We start from the raw sequence: 24,660 nt of genomic DNA on the forward strand, positions 1-24,660 counted from the left end.
ATTAAAATTCCTTCTTTTGCTGAGCTTTTCTTAGAACCAACTCTCATTTCTTTGACTTTCTCTGTTGTACTCCCATTTTCTAGTTAACTTACTTCTGCTCTGATCTTTACTCTTCCTTTGACCTTCTTGGGTCTAATCTCTTTCTTCTTAAGATGGGAGCTTAAATTATCAATTTGAGAACTTTCTGCCTTTTTACATTAGCCCTGATCCATTATTTTTAGTGTGTTGGGTTTTTGTTCTGTTCAGTTGAAAGTATTCCTAATTTTCATTGGGATTTTTTTCTCCCTCTAACTCATGGGTTTTTAAGAAATGTGTTAATTTCTTTTTATTTATTTATTTTTTATTATTCATATGTGCATACAATGCTTGGGTCATTTAAGAAATGTGTTAATTTCTAAAAAACAATTGAGGATTCCCCAAATTTCTTGCTTCATCTATTTCTAATTTAATTTCCTTTGCGGCTGGAGAACATAATCTGAAGACTTAAATATATGAAGTTAGATTTATGGCCTACTATTTGGTTTAACCTGGACAATGTTTCTTGTGATTTTGAAAAAGAAAATGTGTATCACTATTTTGGGGGAGAGTGGAGACACCCCCAATCTAGACCTATCATTTTTTGAGGCAATATCTTACGGTAGTTCTCGGTACTCCAGTTCAGCGGGATTTCTGGTCTGTAGCAAGGCTTTTCCATTCAGAGTGGGGATGAATAAAATCAGATCTGACCAGATTCTGGAAGAAGTAACCCAGCATTTGGTCTTTTCTGACCCAAAGGCTTTTGACACAATGAATATCTGTGCTGGACAGAGGCTGTCTCAGCTCCCAGCAAAGGGTGCAGGGATTTTCACGGTGATCCACTCTTGTTGGAGAGTGTTGGGAATTACCTGCTGTCCCCCCAGTGCTCAGTGTGACCTCACACCTTTCCGCTCTCACACACATGCACAGTTACAGAGGCATCGTTTTACAGAGGACGTCCCAGTATGATGGAGCTAGAATTCTGAGCACTTGAACTTTGAGTCATTACCCATGGGTGGCAGAGGGACAGGGGAGGGAGGAAATGCTGGCTGGCCCTGCCCAGTCCTGGACATAGGCATAGGTGGTACCATCAGCCCTCTTTAGGCAGTGGCTTTACAAAGAAGCAGCCCAAAATCAGAGAATGTAGCCAACTCCATTTGATTCTTGCAGATCAAGGTAGGTAGGGAGCAGGACTGCATAAGGCAGGGAGAGAGCTGTGGGCCTGCCGGCTGTGCACCAGAAGTTCTGAGGTTTGTGGTCCAAAAGTTGAGACTCGGTTGGACGGGCAGCATCCCCGCCAGGGAGCCTCAAATATTCATTGTCAAGTTGATGAACTGAAAAGAAAGAGAGAGAGGTGAAGGCTTTGAACCTCTGAGTCTCAGCCAGCCTCAGGAGTGGCCCAGCTGGCTTATGTACAGGGGCTCTGCTTCTGATCAATGCCCACAAACTTGGACTGTCTGCCTCATCATGAAGTCATTAAAAAAAAAATAACAAAAACTAATTCTCAGCACTTCCAGTTCTCCGGTGGCCTCAAGCCTTTGTGAGTGAGTTTCCATCACACGTTAGTGTGGCAAGGGTGCATGGGGTGCTTTCTCTCATCCCTGCCTGCCTTCCTAGGTGCAGCACAAACAGAGGCCAGGGAGATAAAGAAGCCTGGGCTCTTGTAGCAGAGTGACTTCTGGACTGCTCAGCCTGAATCAACTATCATTACTCCAGGAAAGGAACCTTAAGACATGGCGCCCCCACTTGGCTATACCTGCTCTCCCAACTCCCTCATCATCATTGTGATTACTCCCAAACCATTGAAATCTTGTGTTTGTCCACTTTGGAGGTGTGTGAAAGAACAAGCACCCCTCCATGCACAGGAGGACCTGAAGAAGGGGCAAGACGGATTGCATGCTGGAAGGCAAGCGGAGGAGGAGGAGGAGCTGGCACAAGAAGTGCCACTCAAGGTGATGAATGGCTCTGTGCCTCAGTGTCCACCTCTGTGAAATGGAGCTACGATGGGCACCTAGCTCATAGGATTACTGCAGTTAGGGTTGTTGTAATGGTTAAGCCAATTGTCGTGAGGAAAGTTCCCCTGAAACATCAGCTCCCGTACTGAAATCACACATGGCTGGGTGCCAGCACTCCTGATATTGTGCCTCCAGGCGATGTGTGCTCTGTGCTGGGCCCTGGCTGGGGCCCTGAGCCAAAGATCCAGCGTGGCCATACCTCGTTTATGTTGAGATGGATGAAGTCCTTGTGTTCTGTACTGAGAGCCTGGAACACCCCTGGTGGGACAGAGAGAAAAGCATCACTGTGGAGACTGTCCAGGTAGCAGGATTAAGGTGTTCCCAGTGACCATGTGGTCTGGGAAGCACATGCCAGCTCTTGGAAATCAGGGATTTTTCTGGCACAGGCCTGGGCCACTGAAGGGCCTTTAATTCCTGCCACAAGCCAGCAGCCAGTGCTGTCATCTGCCCTGTGCCAGTTGGCTGGTCAGCTCCCAGATAAAAAACATCTCCTGTCTTAACTTTCTGGCGTTACAGATCCTTGAAATCCACAGACCCCCTACAAATAAAGCATACGTGTGTTGTAAAGCTCTGCCCAAGCCTGGAAGCTGTTCTTTTGTGTGCGAGTCCCTCGTGGAAGGGCTGTGGGCACAGTCACCAGGTAGGAGGAGCTGAGCCTGGGAGGCAGAGCCAGGCCAGCTGGCCAGGGTCTACCTCATGTCCTCTCTGGTCCTCAGTCTCTCACCTCAAGAAGAGTGGAGCCAGTCAGTCAATGGGGGAGGAGGGACTGTCATGGAGCAAAAGAGACAAAAGAGACCCAATAACAAATGCAAAAAAGAGAAAAAAGAAGTGAGCCTTGTTCAGACCCCCGAGTCTACCAAGCAGCATTAGAAGGTGACCTGGACTTTTCAGCATGGAGTGAAAAGAGCTTTGCTAGGGACCAACAACGTGGTGATGATGCTAAAACCATCCAGAGATACTTAGAAGGAAGGACAGGATTAACAAATAAGCAATTCATGGAGAAAAATACGCATTGGGGGAACAGGGAAAAAAATAGTAAATTGACAATTCTGGGGCTGGGTGGAAAGTGCCAGAAGCCCATAGGGGATTCTCATGGATCCTGATGCTGAGTGCCACCCTTCGAGAGTCTAACCGGATCATCACAGCTCTCTCTCCCTCCCCTTTCCACCTCCCACCCCCACGCTGGAGATGGAACCCAGGACCTTGAGCATCTACTCAAGTACTACTGAGCTGCACCCCAGCCCCCCATCATCACAATTTTAAAGCTCCCCCAGGGCTGTGATGTGTAGCAGAGTTTGAGAAGTACTGTGTGGGGTGTGTGGGAACCTGTTCTCCTTCATAGTCACATTTCTAGGAAAAAAAGTGGACATGACGCTAGGGCAAAGCCTTGGCATTTCAGAAGTTCCTGAGATGATCTGGCTGATGTGAGGGCCCCCAGCAGCGGTGTGACCCTAAGGGCCTTCTCCCTGAATCCTCCATTGGAGGAGCATGCTGAGACCCCACGCTGGGAAGCATGAAGCCTGAGGGACCGAGATGGGGAGGAGAGGCCGAGCTACAGAGGTTACCACACTGCTCATTTCTAGGGTCAGTTTCGACGACCCTACAAGTCTAATAAGCATCCTTTTTCTGGAAGGGCTTTGGGGAGTCATCTTCCCCTCAGCCATTGGTGACCACCTGGAGAAGTGTGGCCTTCTGACTGACATCTGGGGCCTTTGGACTGGGTCACCACCCTCCTGGCCTTTCTGGTCACTAGTTAACATGTACATATTCATTCATTGATTCCTCACTAGGTACAGCTCTCCCTGAGCTCATGGAGTAAAGCAGAGAAGCATCAAGCACATTGTCACAGTGTTTTGTCACCCACCATGCCACAAGACCCTGCTTTGTTTTATCTGTTGCCATCAGGTCCCTTAGCAAGCAAATTTTGGCAAGTGACGTTAGAACCACATAGATCATCTGTGAGCCCCATGAAGAAAGAAAAAAAATGGGGCCCCTTGTTCAAAAATCAAGACTTTCAGAGTTGGCCATGGTGGCATACATCTGTAATCCTAACAGTTGGGATGCTGAGGCAGGAGGACAGTGAGTTCCAGGTCAGCCGGGGCTACCTAGAGAGACACTAGAGACACTGTCTCAAAACAGCAGCAACAAAAGTCAAGGTTTTCAACATGGTGACACCAGAGCATCTAACCAAACACAAGGGCCACAGGGACACGGGTTCCTTTCACTTGGAGGGACAGATGGACTTGAGACACCCTGGACATGTCCAGCCTCCCTTCATACCATCCTGTGAAGGGTTGGGTACCATAGTGAACCACAGCCTCTGTTGAGCACCTAGCCACCATCTCCCTCCCTCCTTGGTGTAACAATCCTGCTTGCGATAGCTGGATGCATATCTAGGGTCTTGGGAAGACGGACTGATTCTTCAGTTCTGTACACTGTGATGGGCCTGACCTGAAGCAGACTTTTCTTTAGACGGGAAGCCTGAGCCCTCAGGCTCCCCGTCCATCCATCATCTTCCATAAAGACCACAAAGAGGTAAAGAATGTGATGTCAAGACAGACTCCCGCGTTGCACCCCTCAGCTGAGCACCCAGACACACCCGTCTGGCCCGTGGGGTCTGGCTTTGTTCTCTGTCACCAGGTTGCTTCTTTTTTTTTTTTTTTTGTGATACTGGGGCTTGAACTCAGGGCCTCAGTTCTGAGTTTGACACACAGGTGTTGTACCACTTGAGCCTCTCTGCCAGCCCAGCCAGGTTATTTCCTGATGTGCTTTTGGTGGGTGACTGAAGACACCCTAGGTGGACTGCCTTGGGTCAAGGATACTCACGGCTTGCATTTTCCAGCCGGACCAGGCAGTTGAGGAAGTCATCAAAGTCCAGCTGGAGCTCCTCGTTTGCATACCTGAGCACAACCAGCTGCAGGAGGTGGCTGCTGAGCTGAAAGCCTGGGGAGGGGGAACAGGAGAGCCAGGGCTGCCACAGCTGAGCCTCAGTGAGTCCACAGCTACAGGACTCCCAGGGCACCAAGGGGCAAGCTAATGAAAGAAGCCAGTGATCACCCCGTAGAGGGGCCTGGCCTGGTGTGGGTGGGGCGAGCGTGTGTCTGTGTTGCACAGGGGAGCATCTGATTTGAGATGTCATGTCTGAGTTTAGTGAGTTTATGGGGGTCGTTTAGGATGCCGGTGTCACCCTTAGGTCTGCTGTCTTAAAGCTCACAGAGGGGATGTAGCCTGGGGTTGTGTGCAAGTCCCAGTCCAGCTCCTGCACTAGCCTTTGCTCTGAGCTCACTTCTGCCTGCACGGGCCTGGGGATTCCAGGGCTGGGTACCTGGAATAAGTGAGTATTTCCCAAGGGCATTTTGACCCAAAGGTATCGGGACCCTGGAGAAAACCTCTCCAGCGATGCAGCTCACCCCACAGTGAGGGCTGTGTCTGTACTGGCCACTTATTCCCACACACCCGTGCTGGGGGAGGGCGCTGGGCTGCTCCAGGGGCCGGCTGAGTCCTGCTGCCTCTCAGGCTTCAGTAGTCTGGGCTTTGGTGTCCTCATTTGTCAAATGAGGGGTTTAGATAAGGCAGAGTTCCTTCCGGGTCTGACACGTACCGTTTTGCTTTCTATTCAGGGTCTGTGGCATTGTTTCTCAACTTGATCTCAGGGCACAGGCCTTGTCCACGCACTCATGGGATTGTTTGGAAGTCTACCTGGGATCCTCTTGTCTCTTCCAGCTCCAGCCAGAGGCCGAGGCCAGCCAGGCACAGTGCCCAGGAGTCTGCACAAGGGTGCTGGCCACAGCTATGCTTGGAGCCCTCGCGCCTGCATCCATGGCACCGAAGGAGTGGGGCTATGACAGCCCATCCTCCACCATGCCTCCTCTCTGAAGAGACCCCTTGTCTCCTGCTCAGTCCCTCCTGCCCTGGAAACAGGGTCACTAGACCCTAAGAATTCCAGGCACCTTCTCAGCTGTGGAACTTCCCACATTTACAACTCTTCTTTTTGTCCCCCTCTCCTTCTCAAAGGACCTAGTGAGGTCCTGCTTGCCGCACTCGGCCCCCTTATCAGATGGAGAAGCCAGGCGCACATCCAGATGTGTGGTTCCCTCAGGACAGGCTGCAGCAGTCTTGTCTGTGATGCAGGCTGGGCTCGGGCTGCAGGGGGCCACTGAAGCCACGGCTGGGTGCACAGGACACAGCCTCACCTCATAAATGGGGGTGTGTGGCACTGATCCATGGGTGGTTACAAATGCCACCTGGAGCCCGTGCTCCATGGAAGGGAGCAGGGTATGCACTGAACAATCTGGCTTGGACTCAGTCGGCTACTGACAAAGCCAGGGAGGGGCCATACGTGGCAGGGGGACAAACCACAGGCAGGGTGTGCTCTGTCTCCTCTGTGATTACGACCATCTGAAGGCATAAGTTAGAGGGTCGAAGCACTGTGGTTTGCTACCAAAGAGCCACTCCTCATTCTGGCAGCTGGAAGATGGACATGGCCCAAGGCCGAGGCCTGGGGGCAGGAGGAGGGGGGAAAGAAGCCAGCCAAATTCATTCTTAGAGAATGCATCCGCTGATGCTCACAGTGGCTAAAATCAGGGCCCTGGAGTGAGGCCAAGGCCTGGCCTGCTACTCTGAGAAGAAGTATCAGCTCAGCTCACAGGCCCACTGCCCCTCCCATGGCAAGTGACCTCCAGCAGGCAGTCCCTGCCCCAGCTTTCCTTTACCTGCGGCCTTCAGTGCAGTCCGCAGCTCGTAGGAGGACATGGTGCCAGACTTGTCCACGTCGAACTGAAGGAACAGGTTCTGCAAGAGACGGGAGCGGGGCACAGAGAAGAAAGTGCCTGGGGGACGGTGTGGTCAGCAGTGACCAGTGGCAGCCTTCCCAGGAGACTGGAGAGGCAAGGTTGGACTGGGACCTCCTTCTTTCTTTTTTGCTGTGCTGGAGTTGAACTCAGGGTCTAGGCTGCTAGGCAAGCGCTGGCCACTGAATCACACCACTGCCCCTCGGTCCTCTTTTCTCCCTTATTTGGGAAGTGTTTTAGTGCTTCCACAACATCTTCTCTCCCCTCCCAGGACCACCCAGCCTTGGCCCGTGCCCCACTCTGTGCTAGCCTTGGTGTCTGTGCAGTTCACTTACCGTCCACTGCTTCAGCTTGTCCCAGAACACCCGGAATTCACTGAACTCCAGCTTCCCGTTGCCGCTGGTCTGGCCATGTGTGTTAAGGTAGTGTTTGTGGCCTCTTCAACCCAGGCTCCTTGTAGAACCCCAGCTCTGCCTTCTGGGGGAGGGTGGTGGCTGGCCTGGTGGCATGGGTGAAAGATTCAGGGCCCTTGGAATGACTGAACCATAACCTCTGAAGACAGTGAGATAGGGTGATGGCTTGTAGGTTCCCAAAGCACAAAGCAGAACTTGTCATTCTCTTGTCACTTGAGATATCCCTTCCTCATGGCCAGTCCTGTGTGTCCCGATTCTGACCAATTCCAGAACCAGGCCCCTGGGTTTTGTGTATTTCCTGTGACGAAAATACACTGTCTGAAAGTGCTCTACAGACACCCCCTCAGCCTCGTGTCCCCACCTGGTGGGGAAGGATACATCCATCAGGGAAATGATATTTCTGCAGGACTGCAAGCTCAGCATCTTGAACTTCAGAGTCTGCCCTGCAATCACAGGGAAAACTGAATTCAGAGACCCCCCCCCCCAAGCTGCCAAACTCATGGCCCCTTCTGTTGGGAGCTGGGCTTTGTGCTCAAGGCTTTGTGCTCTACTGCTTCAGCCACACCTCCAGTCCATTGTGCACTGGTTTATTTTGGAGATGGGGTCACATGAACTATTTGCCTGGGCTGGTCTCTGACTGTGATCCCCCTCTCCGTTCTCAGCCTCCCAAGTAGCTGGGATTACAGGCATGAGCCATGGTGTCTGCTGACATTCTCTTACCATGCTGGTGAGAATAAAAGTTGGCTCTTCAGAAGGAACATTTGTAACATGTGAAAAGAGCCTTCGAGATGGAAGGTGCCATGTGTTTGTTCTGGTTTTAAGAATTCTGAGCACAGAGTACACATGAAGATTTTCATCACCAGATTATTTATGACGGCAGACAACTTAGAAATGTAGACGATAAATGCGAGAGTTATCGTCAATAAATTAGGCTGTGTCCACATCATACACAGTCCTTAGGATTCTGCTTCTGAAGCACATTTTTTAGTGGCCTGCTCGTAGAAGTTTTTAAGGCAGGATTTGAAGTCGCTGGAGAAATTTGCGCATTTGTACACTGCTGGTGGAAATGCAAAACAGGCACTCTGGAATATGTCTGGGCAGTACCTTAAAACACGATGCACAGAGTTACCATGCCTCTTGACTGTCCTCCGAACCATATGCCCAAGGTAAATGAAAATGTATGCCCACAGATACCACCCCCAAACGCCAACAGCACAGATGTCCCTCCACAGACAAAGGAATACACAAAGTGGGGTCTATCGACACCAGAGGGGATTTTCCAGCCACAGAAGGGAGTGGAGCACGGCACATCTCTGAACAACATTCAGGGATGAACCTTGGAGATGCTGTGCTAAGTGAAAGGAGCCTATGAAAAGGACCACACATTGCATGTTCCCTGCCATATGAAATGTTCAGAACGGGCGAATCCACAGAGACAGGAAGCTGGGGAAGTAGGGGAGAAATGGCTAGTGCTGAAAATGTTCTAAACTGATCCCGGGTACACAGAGGCAACACAAAGAACACATGTACACACATGCACACATATGGTAACAGTGGTTATTTATGGGTGGTGAGGTTTTTGGTGATTTTCATCTTCATCAGACTTTTCTGTATCGTTTTTTTAGAATTTTCTGCCATACACCTGCACCATTTTTGTAATCAGGAGGTAAACACTGAGAGGTATTTCTGAAGTCTACCCGCAAGCCAGCCCTGGGAAGTGGGTCTGAAGCTCCAAGGAGCAGAGAGCCTGGAGGAGCTGGAGGCACCCAGCATGGTCTCCACCGCCCCTCCATGGGAGCGCAGGCCCCCAGGGGGGGTGGTACTTACTGTTTTGTAGCACGGTATTTAAAACATACTGCAGCTCCTCGGCTGTCACCTCCATGTCCTGTGAGGTAGAGAAAATTGCTCTTTATGGCTCCTGCCAGTTCTAAGCTTGCTTGGCTCCAGCAGGCAACTGCCCACATCCTCAGCAGATGCAACCCACTAGCTACTTGGAAGCCCGACCAGCCCTGGAGAGGACCCCACCCAGAGAGGGTCAGGGAACCGGGCAGAGTGCTGCCCTCCTTCCCTGAGGACTCGGGGATTGGTTTGCAAAGCTCTCAGATGACTTTTAAAACGCAGTGGGCATTTGGAGAGCCAGTGTAGTCCCCACACCTCTGTCTGGCAGGCCACATCTGGAGAGCCCTAAACAGTCCCCACCTCTGGGCCTAACCCCAGGAGCACTCCAGTTGGAAGTGACTCACTGAGTATTTTAAAAATCCTTAGGGGTGGATTTCAGAACCATCAATCTAAGGCACCCCACTAAATCCCACCACCCACACAGCAGGAGTGTGTTAGAAACACATTTCTGCCTCCGGCCAGTGGAAGAGGATCCTCGGTTTTCCCAGGATGCTTAGATGGTTTTTATGCACCTGAGGTCCGCGTAGCTCCGCCATCAGGCTCCTCACTGCTGGCTGTTGAACTGGCAGTGCGGAACACAGCACTGTGGTGTGTGCTGACTACATTCTGCCCCGGACACTTTGGGCCTGGGGAGTGGGGCTTTGGGATGTTTGGTGAGAGAGTGCAGTGTTGCACCCACAACAAACAGGGGAAAGAGAGGCGGAGCCAGGTGCCAGGCCATGAGTGTGGGGGAAAGAGCAGACTGCGTTTCTTGTTGATACAGCTGAGTGGACTTCTTGCACACACCTCCCATGTCCCTTCCCAGGGATCTTCAACCCCGCATCTCCATCTCTAGCAACTTCCGTCCCTGTCCTGTGCACCTCCTCAGAGGCTCAGAGCCCACGGAGCCGGCTCTGACGCCTCACCTGCAGCATCCTCCTGAGGGCACCTGGGGTTTTGCCCTCACTCCCACCCCCTGCCAGTGCTCTGCCCTGCCCTGGAGGGAGGTGGCTGCTCTGCCCACTGCAAAGGCACACACCTCCTGTCTCCACCCAGCCCATGGTGCCCGAGGCCTTTGCCCTACTCTTTACTCCAGGACCTGCATTGCCCAGGGAGAAGAGAGCAAGCTAATACAGGGCTCGGCACGTGACATGAATTAGTCCATCAGCTCCTTTGACCCGAGGGGACAGTTTCCAGTGGAGGGAAGAAGACATGGGAGCTGTATGAAGATTCACCTAGGTTCCCCCAAGAACTCCAGGGCCTGCAGTGAGAAAGCTGAGCAACCGCTGGGAAGGGAGTGTGGGACCGAGGACAGGAACTGGGGCCCAGATGTTCTGACCTTCCTCAGTGCCCTGTGTCCGGTTCCAGCCCTGGCCTGCCAATCCTGGAAACCTCTCAGGTGTTAATGGGTGGAAATGCTTTGTTCCTGGGAACTTGCTGCCCTGTCTTGCAGGGCAGAGCTCACGACAGTGCATCCTTGAATAGCATGGAGCAGAGAGCATTTTCTGGCAGCGATTTCTAGGAGCCGCCTCTTCAGGGCTTTGTGATCTGCCTCAGAGGCTCCAGGCTGGTTAACCCACCAAGAGGTGCCCTCTGGACAAGCTGGTGTTCGGGTCTCCAGTGACCAGGGCTGGCCTCACCAGGCCGCAGAGAGGCCCGTGACCACCGTCTGCTTGTGGGAAGCTAGGCCTGGCCCTTGGCCTGGGGAAACCAAGGCGGCTCTGTCCTACCTCGCCAGCAATTTGTTGGAACAGAGCCCGGAACTGCCGCTCGTCTTCTGTTTCCTGCTGAGGAGGAGTTGGCTTCGGGGGCTAAAAAATAACAAAACGATTTTGCACAAAAGGACCCACAAGAAAGAAACGGGACATTTGCTCTCCTCGGAAATAGTGGAAAGAAAACCCTGGGTTGGACACGATGCTGTCCCTGAGGGAGAAGTCGGGATCTCCGGTGGCCAGCGTCATGCCAAAGTGTCACCATCGGAGTGTGTGGCCTTGGCCTCTGACTGAAGGAGCAGCTGGCTGGAGGTCTGGGGAAGGCTCTGCAGAAGGGGAACCTGCGAGGACTTTATAGGCAGGGTGCTGTGGAAGCCTCCTGCCAAGACACTAAATATCCATGATTCAGTCTAGGATCTCAGTGGCTTCCATTAGCGATTTGTGGGTTGAGAAACAGGTGCTCTGCCAGGCTGGGGCAGGAACAGAAGACGCAGCACGGGATGAGAGTGGTCAGCACAAGGACAAAGAGGCTTTCTGTCACACAGCTAGAGCTGGCCGGGGGTTTGCCTGTCAGCTACCTCCTCCTGATTTCTCAGAAGGCAGATGAACTACTTGGTGACATGGATATCAGCATGAAAAACCCCATTTTGCGTGGTCGGTTGGGGCCAGTGTGGGAGCTCCATCCCAGCCTGTGGAACCTAAGGTCCGTCTTGCCTGGGTGAGAAGGCTTAAGGATGCCTGGCCCTTGCGGTCAGCCGGCCATGGACTGTCACACCCTGCCTTACTCTCAGCCCTCGGCGGGTAGGAATCTGCTTCCAGCATCCTGGTGCTAGGCCTGTTACATACAAATTGCTCAGTAAATGTTGGGGTGGTTTTGTTTTTTCAATGTGTTTTGGCAGCATTAACCAACTGTGGCCACACGAGGGCAGCAGGTCTGAGAGGCTCCCAGGGTTCTGGATCCATCTCAGAGTCCCTGGAAGGTCTCACATCCCTTTGGCCTCTCGACCCCATCACACAGTATGGGGACAAGTCCTGTGTTCCCCTGAGACCATGGGGAAAAGGTCTACCTGCCTCACTTGTCTTTTTTTTTAACTGATTATTTTCTTAAAATAATTGTAAGGATATTTCATGCCCTTTACAAGCAGCAGGTGCATCTCAGGTGGAGGTGAAGTTGAGAGAAAGATGGCCTCCTGGCATCTGCCTGGCCCCTGTGGGTCATCTGGGATGTGAGGGACTAGAAGCCACATGTCCTGGCCTGCAGGGTTTGAGTCAGTCTCAGTTTCTTGTCTGATAGCAAATAGCCGTTCCCTGAACTTGACTTCCAAGAGGAATTATAGTTAGGGAAGGACTCCAGAACCTTCAGTGAATCCCATCTGTGTCAGAGGACCCACCTCGGGAAGGTCGATGTCCATGCTTCCATCCACGTCCCTGCAGGGGCAGAAAACACGCTGCCTCAGTGTGGCTTAGCAGCCAGAGCTGCGGAAGGTTCTGTCCCAGCAGAGCGCGTCTTGTTCAGAGCCATTTGTGCTTCATGGGACTTGCAGATCCCAGGCATTGACACCTCACCCCAAACTCTCAACCCTGCTCGGTAAGCCAGCAAGAGGGAGGCAGGGATAGCTCTCACCAGAGGAGAGATCGCAAGTCCAGGACCCCTGGAGACAGGAGAAGCTGGACCATCAGCTCCCTATTTCTGTGCTATACTTTAATGAGGGCTATGGATGAAGTGATGTGTAGAAAGAACACTAGAGCCTCCAAGAACCCGCAAGAGGTGCAGTTCCATTAAGTGCTCCCCCTCCTGCTCCAATTCTGCTTCTCCCAAGGAGACTCACACTGCTGGAGACCAGTCACTCAGAGAGGGTAAGGGAATTTAAACAGGTGACAGAGTGGTCGAGTCAGAACCAAAAAACCTCGAGCAGGGCCTGCTGGTGCACTCCTGTTATCCCAGCACTCAAGAGGCTGAGGCGGGAGGATCGTGAGTTTGAGGCCAGCCTGGGATGCATAGAGAGATGCTGTCTCAAACGCCGCCCCTGAAGGTACACTGCATCCTCCTCCCCCTGCCCCTCAGAAGCAAATCTCTATTCTGCTGGGGGCGGTGTGTTTGGGGAAAAGAAGAAAATTGATAGAAATATGTTCATTTTGCTGTTTGCGCATTTAGAGAAAGCTGTAGCATTTGAGTAGCAGAAATACTAAGAGGAAGAGCAGATTTCAGCTTTCGTTGAAGCTAAAACCATTTTTGAGGAACGCAATCTTACAGATTAAATGAGAAACACTCCCAAAGAAAAACTACCCAACGCACAGGATACGAGTGAACACCTCCCGTTCCCGGGACACACACAGCATAAACCTCTGCTTGGTGATCAGGACCCTGCCTGGGAGCCAAGCCACCGAAAACAGCTCATTGTGTGTGTTCTGACACGTGTATCGTTCAGGGTTCAAGTGTGAAGTCCTCTTTGCCATGTCACACCAAGGCTCTGACCTCACCCCTCTGCTGGGACAGAGCTGGAGGTGTAGGATTGGCAGAGCTGAGCTCTGTTCTTGTCCTGATGACCGCATGGCACTGTGCGTGGATCTCATTTGAGGTGTACCTTATGAACAAAAACTGGAAAATCCACCTTCAGCTTGAGTCAGGGTCTGGGAGAAGGCTGCAGACAATTTTTCCAGCAGAGTTAAAAAGTTAAGATTTTACTGCTTCTATTTCAACAAGAGAAAGAACCATGCCTTTTGTCACAGCCTGGGAAACCCAGAAAAGGGTTGGAATTGGGGTCTCCTCTGTGCACATCTCCACCCCATTCTGCCTCGTGAAGGAGACGGTAGCCAAGAGCAGGTGGTTTTCATGGCTTTCTCTCTCTTGCTAGCTCTGTGCAAGTTGGGGTTTTATCATCTGTCTGTGCCACCCTCTGCCATCTTCACGGGGCAAAGGAATGGATTTTTGTATTTTGAACCATTTTCCCCTTTGCCACAGCCCAACCAATGGTGAGTGACAGCAATGGGAAATCTTAGCCACAGAAATAATCTTGTTGAGACGCTGTGGGGGTGGTGACAGGGTTGGCAGTATAGAATGGCTGAGACTTGAAAGAACGTGTCATCTGGAAACTTGCAATAGTCACCCCCTTTGTCACACACACACACACACACACACACAGGTCTAGCATCCTATGCTTCACACCCCAGAAGCTTCTTGGGAATGGGGTCTGAAAAAGGAAGGGCTGCTCCCCAGAGTGGCTGTGAGCATGGTTCTGAAGCAGTTGGATTTTCTTAGGGTGCCTGAGGGCTTGGGGGCAGAGCTAAGGAAAATGCAGCTGGTTGCAGAAGCCTATTTTCCCAGAGTGGTGATGGGGAAAGGGACGATGGGGTCCTCACTCCACCCGCCCCGGGTGACCTCACTGTGCACGGCGTCGGCTCTGCTCCTCACCGGGCAATGGCTTTCTTCTCTGAAAAGATTCTCAGGCAAAAGTCAGCCTCCTGGTGGGGCTCAAAGGTGCTGGGGATGAGAATGTAGTCCCCGGGGGGCAGTCGGAAGCGGTCGGAGACTTCCCTCAGGTTGATGAATGTCTTGCTCCTGGCCAGGGAGGCGTTGAACCTGAAGAAGTCCCTGTTGAGGTGTCCGGCCATATTGGGGCACTGCAACAGGAAGCAGGGCCCTGCAGGGAGGCTGTTGGTCTGGACCCCTCAGACACAGTGGGGGACTGGCTAGAGAAGGAGTGGGGGAATTACTCCGAGTGCGAGCTGGTCTTCCCTACCTGGTAAATGGCATAGCCAATGGTCAGCATCTTGGCACCGAATCTCTTGAGTTTCCTCCGGTCTTTCTGCATCAGAGCCACAAGGAAGCTGCATCCGTCCTGGTCCTCATCTTTCTCAGTCAGGGACAGTTTTATCTGTGGGTTGGTCCAGAAGGTATCTGCCATTTGAAAGGGGTAGATTATTAAAAGTACAAAACAAAGCTCCAAACTGCACACACACACACACACACACAGAGACCCCTACCCACCCACCGAGGTCCTCTCAACCCTGAGTAAATGGCTTCTTCTCTTCCTGTTCCCATCAGTCCCCTTTCCCTGTGACCCTGGCGGGGATGCAGAACCTCCTGCCTCTGTTCCCACCTTCTTTCAAACCGTTTCCCCGCGCGGCTCTCCCCCATGTGTCTATTCTGCTAAAGTTCTTTGTTTTATTTTTCCATTTGGCATTTCAGAGGAGAGTGTGGAGACTCCTGTTGCCTCCCACTGTCCCTTTGCTATGCCCACTCTGCAACTGGCATAGGTCTGACCTTGGTCCCAGTTTCAAGGATGTCCTCTGGCCTCTGCTGGTCTCTGTTGCCATGGAGGATCTGAACAAAGCAAACTGGCTCACAGCGTTCATCAGGCAACACTGGCTCATGTGTCTCAGGTTGAGGGAAATGGAGGATTTTATTTACTGATCTTTAGGACTGCTCGCTGTGTGTGATAGTAAGGCTCAGCAAGCCCCCTGTGCTGCCGACAGCCCTGCCTCATTTGTAAAGAAACTGGACGACAAAGATGTCAATACAGGAAAGAGGGCAGAACCGAGTCCCAAGCAAACAGAGCCAGAGCCCTCATAGGAGTGGGCCTGAAACCAAGCTTTTCAATTCTGTAGGACGACAGACCCTCTCCGCTGCTAACCTGGTGAGACCTGGAGCTCTGTCACCTGCACTGCAAAATACCCCGTGTGGTAAAGCATGGAGTCTCCCCCGTGAATTCATCCCTGACTTCCTATCAAGCCTCTGCAGCTCTTACCCCGGCCATCCCAGGAATCTGGGATGTGTACAACTCCACACTTCATACTGGCCATCGATGTCCCCAGGATGGACTGGATACTTGGGAATGGCAGAGAGAGGGACAGGGCGATCACCTACCCAGGAAATTACGGCAGCCGCCAGCCGTGGAGCCCCGGACCCAGCTGCCTTGATGGGTGGTCACCTCCCATCGGTGGAAGGCGTCGTCCTCCAGGGCATCAGGTGTGAGGTTACAGATCTCCACCTTGTCAAAATGCATCTTGAAGTCCTTGAGTGCCATCCTACAACAGAGTGGAGGATGGGTTCTCAGGAAGGCGATGGTGATGATACCGTCCATCGCTCATTCAACCACCTATCCCTGTCCTTAAGGAATTATGTTATTGTGTACGTGGGTGGGGGAGGGTGGTGGAGAAAAAACAAAAAAAGGATAGAGATTTGAAAAAGATGAAAAAGGTAAAAATACAGCTTGGTGAGGAGAACAACGAAGTTAGACTGGGGGCAGGGGTGTGTGGGGTTGGTTCTGTTTTCTATGGGGAAGGAAGGCCTTAGTGACCTTCCCTGTAGAATTGGAGACCTGAAGTACACTGACCCGGCAGTTGGCTCTCTGGGGCTTTAGGCAGAGCGAGAGCAAGGTCCTGGGGGCACAGAGGAACTTGCCGTGCTCATGGGACACCAAGGAAGTCAAGGCCAGAGCTCATCAGTAAGAAGCAGGACCAGGCAGGCAGAAGGATATGACTTTGATGCTGAGAAGATGGAAAGCCATTGGGTGGTGTGGACCCATGTGGTCCATGGCTGCTGTGTGGAGAACAGACCTTAGGGAGGCCAGTTGAGGCAGGGTGGCCAGCTAGGAATCAGTGCATCCTCCAAGGCAGAGAGGAGGTGGTTTGTTTTATGCTGCAGCCAGCAGTGGCTGCATTTGATATATTCTGAAGGCAGATCCTAGTGTTGCTGGTGGGTTGGGTGTGTGGAGTGAAAGTGGGGGGAAACTGAGTGTTTGGGGAAAGCCGCAGGAGGGTAGAGATGAGATAGGCTGCTGTGCCTCCAGCACGGGGAAGACCTGGGAGCACAGGTTCCTCTGCCATGTCTAGTGGGTACTGGGGGAGATGCCGTGCAGGTGGGTGAAGGTATGAATCTGGAATTCCAGGGAAAGCCAGGAATTACGTGTAAAGAGGTCCTTGAAGTCTGTGACAGGGAGATCAGCTATCAAGGAGTGATCTGATCCTCACTGAGCCTTGGGCAAAAACTGACAGGGTAAAGGAGAGAAGGTGGGACCAGGACAAGGCCTACAGAAGGCACTTATGGGGGAGAACCACAGCGTGTCCTTCAAGTCCGGGGAGCACTCTGTGCTGCTGAGGGAGAGACCACACACTGCTCCAGGGCACATAGAAAGCTGGAGGTCACTGCAGTAGCACAAAGTATTGTGTAAACCTGCTCCTGTTGCTATGGTCTGTATGTGTGCAGCCCACCAAATTTCCTGTCGAAATGTAATCATCAATATGATGGTACGAGGAGGTGAGGTTTGGGGTGGTGACTGGTCACGAGGGTGAGCCCTTCTGAAAGGGATTAGTGCCCTTACAGAGGCCACAGAGATCTCCCTCGTCCCTTCCTCTATGTTTGGACATGGTAAGAGGTCAGGGTCTATGAATGAGAAAGCATTCACTAGACTTGGAACCTGCCCCACCATGGTCTTGAACCTCCAGTCTCCAGAGCTGTGAACAATAAATGTTACCTATACACCCCAATCTGTGGTATTTTGTTAAAGCAGACTGACAGCTGTAAGAACACGATGGTGTGGGGGGACGGAGAGAGACGGGGGGAGTTGTGCTTTACAAGAAAAGAAAGGAAAGGCTGGGATATTTGATTTCATGGGATTTGCTCATATTTGAAAGGTGTTCCAAGAAAGAGACGAGCCTGGGCCAGAAGTGACGGGCTGAAGCTCACACAAGGGAACCGAGCTGGAAGCCAGAAGCGTGTGACTGCAGGGCTGGGAGAGCCAACTGCTTCTGGGTCCCAAACAGGAGGACGTAAGATTGAGAAAGATTCTGAAGATGAATGCCCTTTAGAAATGTCCTGTGAACCAGACATGCAGCCCCGTGGGTGTCTGGAGCAGGAATGATTCCTTCTACCTGGGCTGGGACTTTCAGATTCCTTGGTCCTAGGACTGGGCGGGGGATGGGGAAGGGAAGTGGACCCTGCGGGCAGCGGGGCTGGCTGTCTTCCAATTCACTGTGTGCAAACTTGGATGGCAGAGATCACAGGAGGGATGGTGGCCTGGATACGCAAAGCTCTGCCTGACGTGTTCTGGATGGAATGAGCTCCCCACCAACAAGTCCAGAGGTGGGGATTTGATCCAAACACCACTGGATCAAATTCCCTGCCAACCTGGCTGGCCACGAGGGATGCCGGACAGATGTATTTGAGCTACAAAGACAGGAAGACAGGAAGGAATGAGGGAAGGAAGGGGAAAGAGAGTGAGAGGAGGAAGGGACGGAAGGAGGAAGGAGGGGAGGGAGTGGGGCAGAGAGGGGGCTCCTCACCCCGGAGGCCCTGTGCTCACACCTGCCACACGCTAACCGAGCAATGAAGAGACTAGCGCTGTACCAGAACTCCCCGTCGTCGAGAGCGGAGTGGCAGAGGCGCTTCTGCTCAGCCAGGCTCACGGAGCGCCACTCGGGAGAGCTAGGAGCAACAGAGCCGGGCTTCAGTCTTGGGTGCAGATCCTCCCACCCAGGAACCCCACTGTGCATTGTGTGGGGAACAGGTTTGGCTTAGTGACTGCTCCCTGGGCCCAGTGATATGACCAGGGCCGCAGAGACCAGCGGGCACTGTCTGTACATGAGGCTTCACAGGAAGTGTGCCTGCAAGTGCTGCTGACGGACTCGTAGGTCATCATGGGGCGAGGAGCTAAACCCAGGGGTCGCAGAGGAGCCCAGCTGGAAATCTCAGCTGACAACTCAGGCCTCCATCTTGCTATGTGTCTAGGAGCAAGTGTGGCCTCTCCTGCTTTATAAGTTTGAGAAAGTGATGCTAGCCCCTTAGGTTTACCCATGGTTGTCACTTTAAGTACCAAACACGTCCTTTACTTGACCTCACCAAAACATCAGGTAGGGTCTGTGAGATAGGTGTGCTCCACCTACAGACAGGAAGGCTCAGGTAGGCCATGAACTTTCTCTCAGGAAGAGGTAGTGAGGAGCAGCTGCCCACCGCCCTCCAAACTCAAATTTATGACTCAAGTTCTCTGCCTGTGTTGTGATCCTCACTGCTTCCTCCAAACAGTGGTCCCCTTATCCTGGGGGTGCACTAAGAGCCCCGGGGCTGTCTGAGCTGCAAGAGGGCTGAGTCCAGCATGTGCTGTGTGTCTTCCTATAAGTCCATGCTGACAATGAAATTCAGTTTTAAATTAGGACCAGTAAAAGACGAGCAGTCATAAACTAGAAAGTTACAACTGCAGCTCCAAAAATGTGCTCTGTCTCTTGTCTCTCTCCCTGCCTCTTCCCCCCCTCTTCTTCCCCCGCCCCCGTCTTCTTCCCCCACTCTTCTTCCCCGCCTCTTCCTCCCTATCTCCTGCCTCTTCCCCACACCCCTTCCCCCCCTCTTTCTCATTGTCCTGTTGGTCTTAGCAACCTCACTGTATGTTGCTTTTCTTTTCCTATTAAGTGGAGAACTTGCACCTTTTCCCTTAAGGGAAGCACTTGTCACCTTCTTTTTGGCTTGTCTGGCGGCTTTGGGGTCACTGATAAGGAAAATTACAAGGGTCACTTGAACACCAGCACTGCAATATGAGTTTTCAGACAGATGGACTACTGTGGTTCAGATTTAGTCATCTCTGCTGTGGAACTGTGACCATGTGGCAACCCATCTCTGTCCTGTGACATCCACCTAACCTGGGGCGTCTGTGCCACAATGTGGTCTGGTTAATTCTGGCTTCACTGTGTCTCTGCTCTTTGCATTTCTACCAGGAGAGGGAGGACCATTTCTTCCCTCCTTCAATATCAGTCTGGTCCAACTCCCTTCCCGCCAGTACCCTTGGGATCTGGGAAGGTTGAACCAAGGCCAGGGTGGGGCACGGCAGAACAGGAGCCTGGGGGGTGACAGCAGCAACCCAATTCCCAGTCACCTGGGCCACTGTCAAAGGGATGGGTGGGGACATGCTGGCAAAGCAGACCTCTCCTTATAATCAGGGCCAACTAAAGCCTGGTTAGGAGTTGGCAGTGAACAGATTTCCTGTTCCACTTTCTGTCTCTCTGCTGGCTCATGGGCCATGGACAATGGTCAGAGACCAGCAGAGAGAATCCTATAGTTACCGATGGGTAGTATTTCAGGGATTCCCAGACCCAAGAGTTATTGCCACCCCACTACACGCATGCACACATATGCACACTCTCACCTGGACACGCACACATATGCATTCACATGCACACACACGGACACACGCTCACACACTCTCACGTGGACACACGCACTCACATGCACACACTTGCACACACAGACTACTGGACCTGCTCATCAGAGATAAAGTCCTTCCTGACGTCGCAGAGATACACACTGTCCCCATTGGTGGCAGTGCAGCCACAGACATAGGAACAATGACAGGCAGGTTATAGAGCTGTTGTAAGGTCTGTCTTGAGAACCAGTTTTCACCAAGGGTGGGCCCGAGGACTGAAGAGAGAAGCAGGGAACCCCAGGGGTAGAACAGGACCCGGGCTGAGATCTGGGGAGAGCCGCAGACAAGCCCCTCTTCCTTCTCAGGTCTGCATAGGTGAGAGATGGGACGGAGTCACTGACCTGTCACTCCATGATCCATTCCACTCGACCTGGCCCCAAGGGTTCCGGACTCGGATGAGCTCGACTTTCTGGCCTTGGAAGTCTACCTAGAAGGGAAAAACATCCACAAAATGTGAAGTGGAGGTTCACGCATGGACTCCATGGGCTGAACTGTACCAAAAGTCCTCCTGTCTGTACCAAAGTCCTCCTGTCTAAAATATGCTGAAGATAGGCAAAAGGGAGTTTTGAACTCAGGGCCTCATGCTGGCGAGGCACCTCCATCTCTTTTTTCCTTTAGTTATTTTTCAGATAGCGTCCCACAGGGTTTGCCTGTGGCCAGCCTCACACTGCAATCCTCCTACCTATGCCTCTGGCAAAACTGGGGTTACAGGTATGTGCCACCATGCCTGGCCAACTCATGGATTCCTGGCCAACTCATGGATTCTTGACCAGCCCTTGGAATCTTCTAATTCCTATGGAGAACACTTGGTAGGATTGCCATGATATGCTATTCACCTCTGCACATCTGGCACATCTGGGAAATAATGCATCAACAGGCAGCCAGTGCGTCTTCAAGCAGAAGGGTTTCCTCTGGACCAGAATCCCTGAGGACCCTGGCTTCTCAGTTCCTGTGTCCCCTCAGCATCTGGCACTGGGGTAGAACAGAGATGTGCTCACAAGTGTGCACCAGATCCAGATGGGTGGTCAGAGAAAAAACCATGAGCTGCGAGTTTAAGCAACAACAATAAGATTCTGTCTGCTTGGTGCCATATTCTCCCCATCGGGTCATATGAGCCATCGATAACCTGGAGCCAGTGAGGGGACAATTCAGCAGTGACCTCGAGCTCTGTCTGGAGCAGAAAGGAGGCCAGGCATCGAGAAAGGACTTGACGGTGAGAGAGCAGAGGAAACCTAGGTCTCCGAGTGTTTTGTCCTCACGCACTTGACATAGCTGTGAAGACACTTTGAGTAATGTCAACTCAGCATTTAGGATCTGTAGTAGTCACTGATCAGCAGCTCCTTGTGGGTAGAGGGAAAGCGGAAGCAAGTGGACTGGGGTGAAGGAGGTCACTGTATGGGAGTAGTATTTAGATCTGACCTGAAAAACACCTGCCCCGTCATGTAAGCCAGCATCCCCACATGCACAGACAGGGATGGAGGTCACAAGGAACCAACACAAATAACTGAAGTGTTAAAGAATCCGGGCAGGCCCTGTGGCTGGTGCCTGGAATCTCAGCTACTTGGGAGGCAGAGATCGGAAGGATAGAGCTTCCAGACTAGCCTGGGCCAAAAGTCGAAGAGCCCCCATCTCAATCAACAAAGGGTGGGCGTGGTGGCACCTGTCATCCCAGCTACACAGGAAACATAAACAGCAAGATTGTGGTCCAGGCAATTCCAGGCATAAATGCAAGACCCTATTCAAAAAATAACTAAAAGCCTAACGGGCCGGAGGCGTGGCTCAAATGGTAGAGCACCTGCCTAGCAAGTGTGAGGCCCTGCGTTCAAACCCAAGTACAGCCCAAGAGCCCCCAAGCAGACAAACAAAATAATCCCCAAAACTATAATTATACTGCCTATCTGGCCACAGTGAGGACTCCTCCTGCACCACACATTCATGGTGTGCACTCAAAGTATCAGCAGTGAGAAGAGACCAGAGGTGCTGTGTCCCTTTTGGACTGGGTGGACATGGTCCAGGAGGGACAGTGAGGGCAAGACAGGGGCCCCTGCGGTTCCCTGGGCTTGACCCTGGGTAGTAGAACTGTGGCTTCTTGTCTTCCTTCCTGCTTTTCTCTCCTCTCTCCCTCCTTTCCCTCAAGGATCTCTAAGCACATTCTCGAAGGCAGGGTGGTGCTTTGTGGAGTCTGAGTGGCCGGGAATTGGTTCCATCCTAGGCTACAGCTGTGGAGCATAGGACTTGGGAAGACAGTTTCTTGTGTCACCTTGATTGGGCCACGGGGTGCTCTGATATTTGCTTAAAGGTTTTGCTGGTTGCGTCTGGGAATCTCTGTGTGAGATTAAATTTAGGTTGTGAGGCAACCTAAACAAAGCAGACTGCCTCCCTAGTGTGGGTCCATCTCCTCTGCTTGAACAAGAAGGGACAGGAAGGGAGAAACTGCTCTCTCCACCTGACCGTTTGGGCTGGGACACCTGTCACCTGCTCTGGAACTAGGACTCACACCTCTGGCTTTCTCCATCTCAGACCTTCCTTCAGACTTGGATTGGAAGCAAGCATGGGCATTCCAGGGTCTCCAGTCTGCAGGTGACAGACCTTGGGACACCTCAGCCTCCATGGTGGTATAAGGCAATTGCTTCTCTGATTGGGTTTATTTCTCTGGGGAGTCCTGGCTACCAGAAGACTGGTATGGAATTGGGAAAGAACAGAAGAAAAAATAAAAAGCAAACAATGAAGCCCAGGCTCTCACCCCTGCTGGACAAGTTTGGTGCTGGGGGAAGTCACCCAGCTTCTCGCTCACTCCTGTGGGTGAAATGTCCTCAGAAATGTAGGAAAAGTGTTTAAGCCATGATGCACTGATGCACTGACCGAGTGTCTAAGGGTCCAGTGGTGTCCTGCCTCCCAGACCCCCACAGTGGGTCCTGCCCCTACCTGGTCAATCCCTGTCACGGTGTAGGCATGGCCCTTAATGAGACCGAATGGTGTCCGGGCTTCAGAGTCTGCAGCATCTCTGATCTTAAACAAGAGAAGAACAGCGTCAAACCCATCGTCTAAACCACGCCATCCCCACCAGGCCAGCCCCAGTGCCATGGCTGCCTGTCACATCCACCAGTCTTCTGCTCCCCCAAGAGAGGCCACGTGCATGGGCTGTATAATTTGGAGGCCCAGGGCATCTCAGATTTTTTTGGCGGTACCAGGGTTTGAACTCAGGGCCTCATGCTTGCTAAGCAGGTGCTCTACCATGTGAGCCATGCCTCCAGCCTCTTTTGCTTTAGTTATTTTAAGAATGGTCTTGCATTTATGCCTGGGTTGGTCTGGACTTCGATCCTCCTTTTTACTCTTCCTTCATAGCTGGGATGACAGGTACATGCCACCACACCTAGGTTTTTTTTTGGCTGAGATGGAGTCTGGTTCACCATTTGCCTGGCTGGTCTGGAACTGTGATCCTCCTGATCTCTGCCTCCTGAGTGGCTGGGATTACAGGCAGGAACCACTGTTCCCGGCACCTCTAGGATGTTTATCAGTGACACACAGCAAGACTAGTCTCTTCCCAGAGCAGGGGACCCTTGTTCCCAAGAATGAAGAGTTGGCTTTGCTGTCCCCCAACAGAATCTGACCATCGATGGCACACATACAACAAACAAAAGACACAAACATAGCTACACACACGGAGGGAATGCTCAGAGGCACACACCACTGTGCAAGCGACTCTGTGCTACCACATGAACTACACAGGGAATGAACAAAGGCACCAGCAAAAAATGGATCCCCAAGGCAGACCTAAGAGGAAGACAAAACTTGAATAGATTTCAAAAATGGATGAGCTAAAGGTATACCTGTGTGTGTTCGTGCCTGGAGAAATTAAAAAATGCTGTTAGATTTCTACTCACTGATATGATATTTTCTCATGGTGCGTGAAATGAGAAAAGCAAATTTCAGGGGGGCATGCAGTAAGCTCCCTTTCTGTGAGATCAAGCTGGCCTTGCCCTGTGTGCGTGTGGGTGTGCATGTCTGTCTGTCCGAGCACAGACACGGCAGGCAGCAGGAGCAGGGTCAGGTTGGGGCTGGGAGAAGCACAGGATGTGGTGAGAGAGAGATGAACGGTCCTCCACGTCTCCACTTGACAACAAGCGTGTAATCCAAGAAACATTAACTAAAAACTTGGGTTTTGCTGGGGACTGGCGACTCATGTCTGTAATCCCAGCTGCTCAGGAGACAGAGATCAGGGAGATCATGGTTTGTGTCCAGTCTAGGCAAATAGTTCCTGATATCCTATCTTAAAAAACCCATCACAAAAGAGGGCTGGTGGAGTGGCTCAAGTGGTAGAGCGCCTGCCTAGTAAGTGTGAGGCCCTGAATTCAAATTCTAGTACCACCCTGCGCCCCGCCAAACAAGAAACTTGTTCCCCTCCTGTGGTGCAGCCAGGGCCCTGGCAAAGACCTCAGTCCAGCCACCTGGGCAGGAGCCAGCTAGTGACTTACATCGATGGAGCAGCCCAGCAGGGAGCCACGCTTCAAGGCCTTCCCCAGGATCTGGTAGAAGTCCTCCGGGGCGTCTCTGGTTTGGAAGTTCTCTGCCACACCTCCTGTGAAGTCTTCCATGGCCTCGATGGCACTGCCCCCCTTCAGTGCCTCGTAGCTCCCGTTCAGTCT

General features: G+C 52.1%; 1 protein-coding gene across 5 annotated transcripts in view; it reads right to left on the reverse strand.

Moving 5' to 3' along the window:
• Positions 1 to 334: 334 nt before the first annotated feature.
• The window catches only part of Capn9 (calpain 9), a 53,480-nt gene continuing 29,154 nt past the window's right edge, over positions 335 to 24,660 (reverse strand). The window contains exons 5-20 of one of the 5 annotated variants that reach the window (XM_020153265.2): positions 24,490 to 24,658; positions 22,940 to 23,023; positions 20,356 to 20,441; positions 18,172 to 18,249; positions 15,691 to 15,851; positions 14,564 to 14,721; positions 14,236 to 14,444; positions 12,215 to 12,251; positions 10,842 to 10,922; positions 9,061 to 9,118; positions 7,612 to 7,676; positions 7,156 to 7,224; positions 6,743 to 6,821; positions 4,857 to 4,973; positions 2,230 to 2,288; positions 335 to 1,349 (exon numbers count right to left, since the gene is read on the reverse strand). In XM_020153265.2, the coding sequence (XP_020008854.2) occupies positions 1,323 to 1,349; positions 2,230 to 2,288; positions 4,857 to 4,973; positions 6,743 to 6,821; positions 7,156 to 7,224; positions 7,612 to 7,676; positions 9,061 to 9,118; positions 10,842 to 10,922; positions 12,215 to 12,251; positions 14,236 to 14,444; positions 14,564 to 14,721; positions 15,691 to 15,851; positions 18,172 to 18,249; positions 20,356 to 20,441; positions 22,940 to 23,023; positions 24,490 to 24,658 (1,537 nt within the window). In that variant the 3' untranslated portion in view covers positions 335 to 1,322. Of the gene's footprint in view, positions 1,350 to 2,229; positions 2,289 to 4,856; positions 4,974 to 6,742; positions 6,822 to 7,155; positions 7,225 to 7,611; positions 7,677 to 9,060; positions 9,119 to 10,841; positions 10,923 to 12,214; positions 12,252 to 14,235; positions 14,445 to 14,563; positions 14,722 to 15,690; positions 15,852 to 18,129; positions 18,250 to 20,355; positions 20,442 to 22,939; positions 23,024 to 24,489; positions 24,659 to 24,660 lie in introns of all 5 variants that reach the window. The other 4 variants (XM_074056895.1, XM_074056896.1, XM_074056898.1 and 1 more) reach the window with 4 other exon arrangements.

This window comes from Castor canadensis, chromosome 15 (assembly GCF_047511655.1).
Source record: "Castor canadensis chromosome 15, mCasCan1.hap1v2, whole genome shotgun sequence".
NCBI lineage: Eukaryota > Metazoa > Chordata > Mammalia > Rodentia > Castoridae > Castor > Castor canadensis.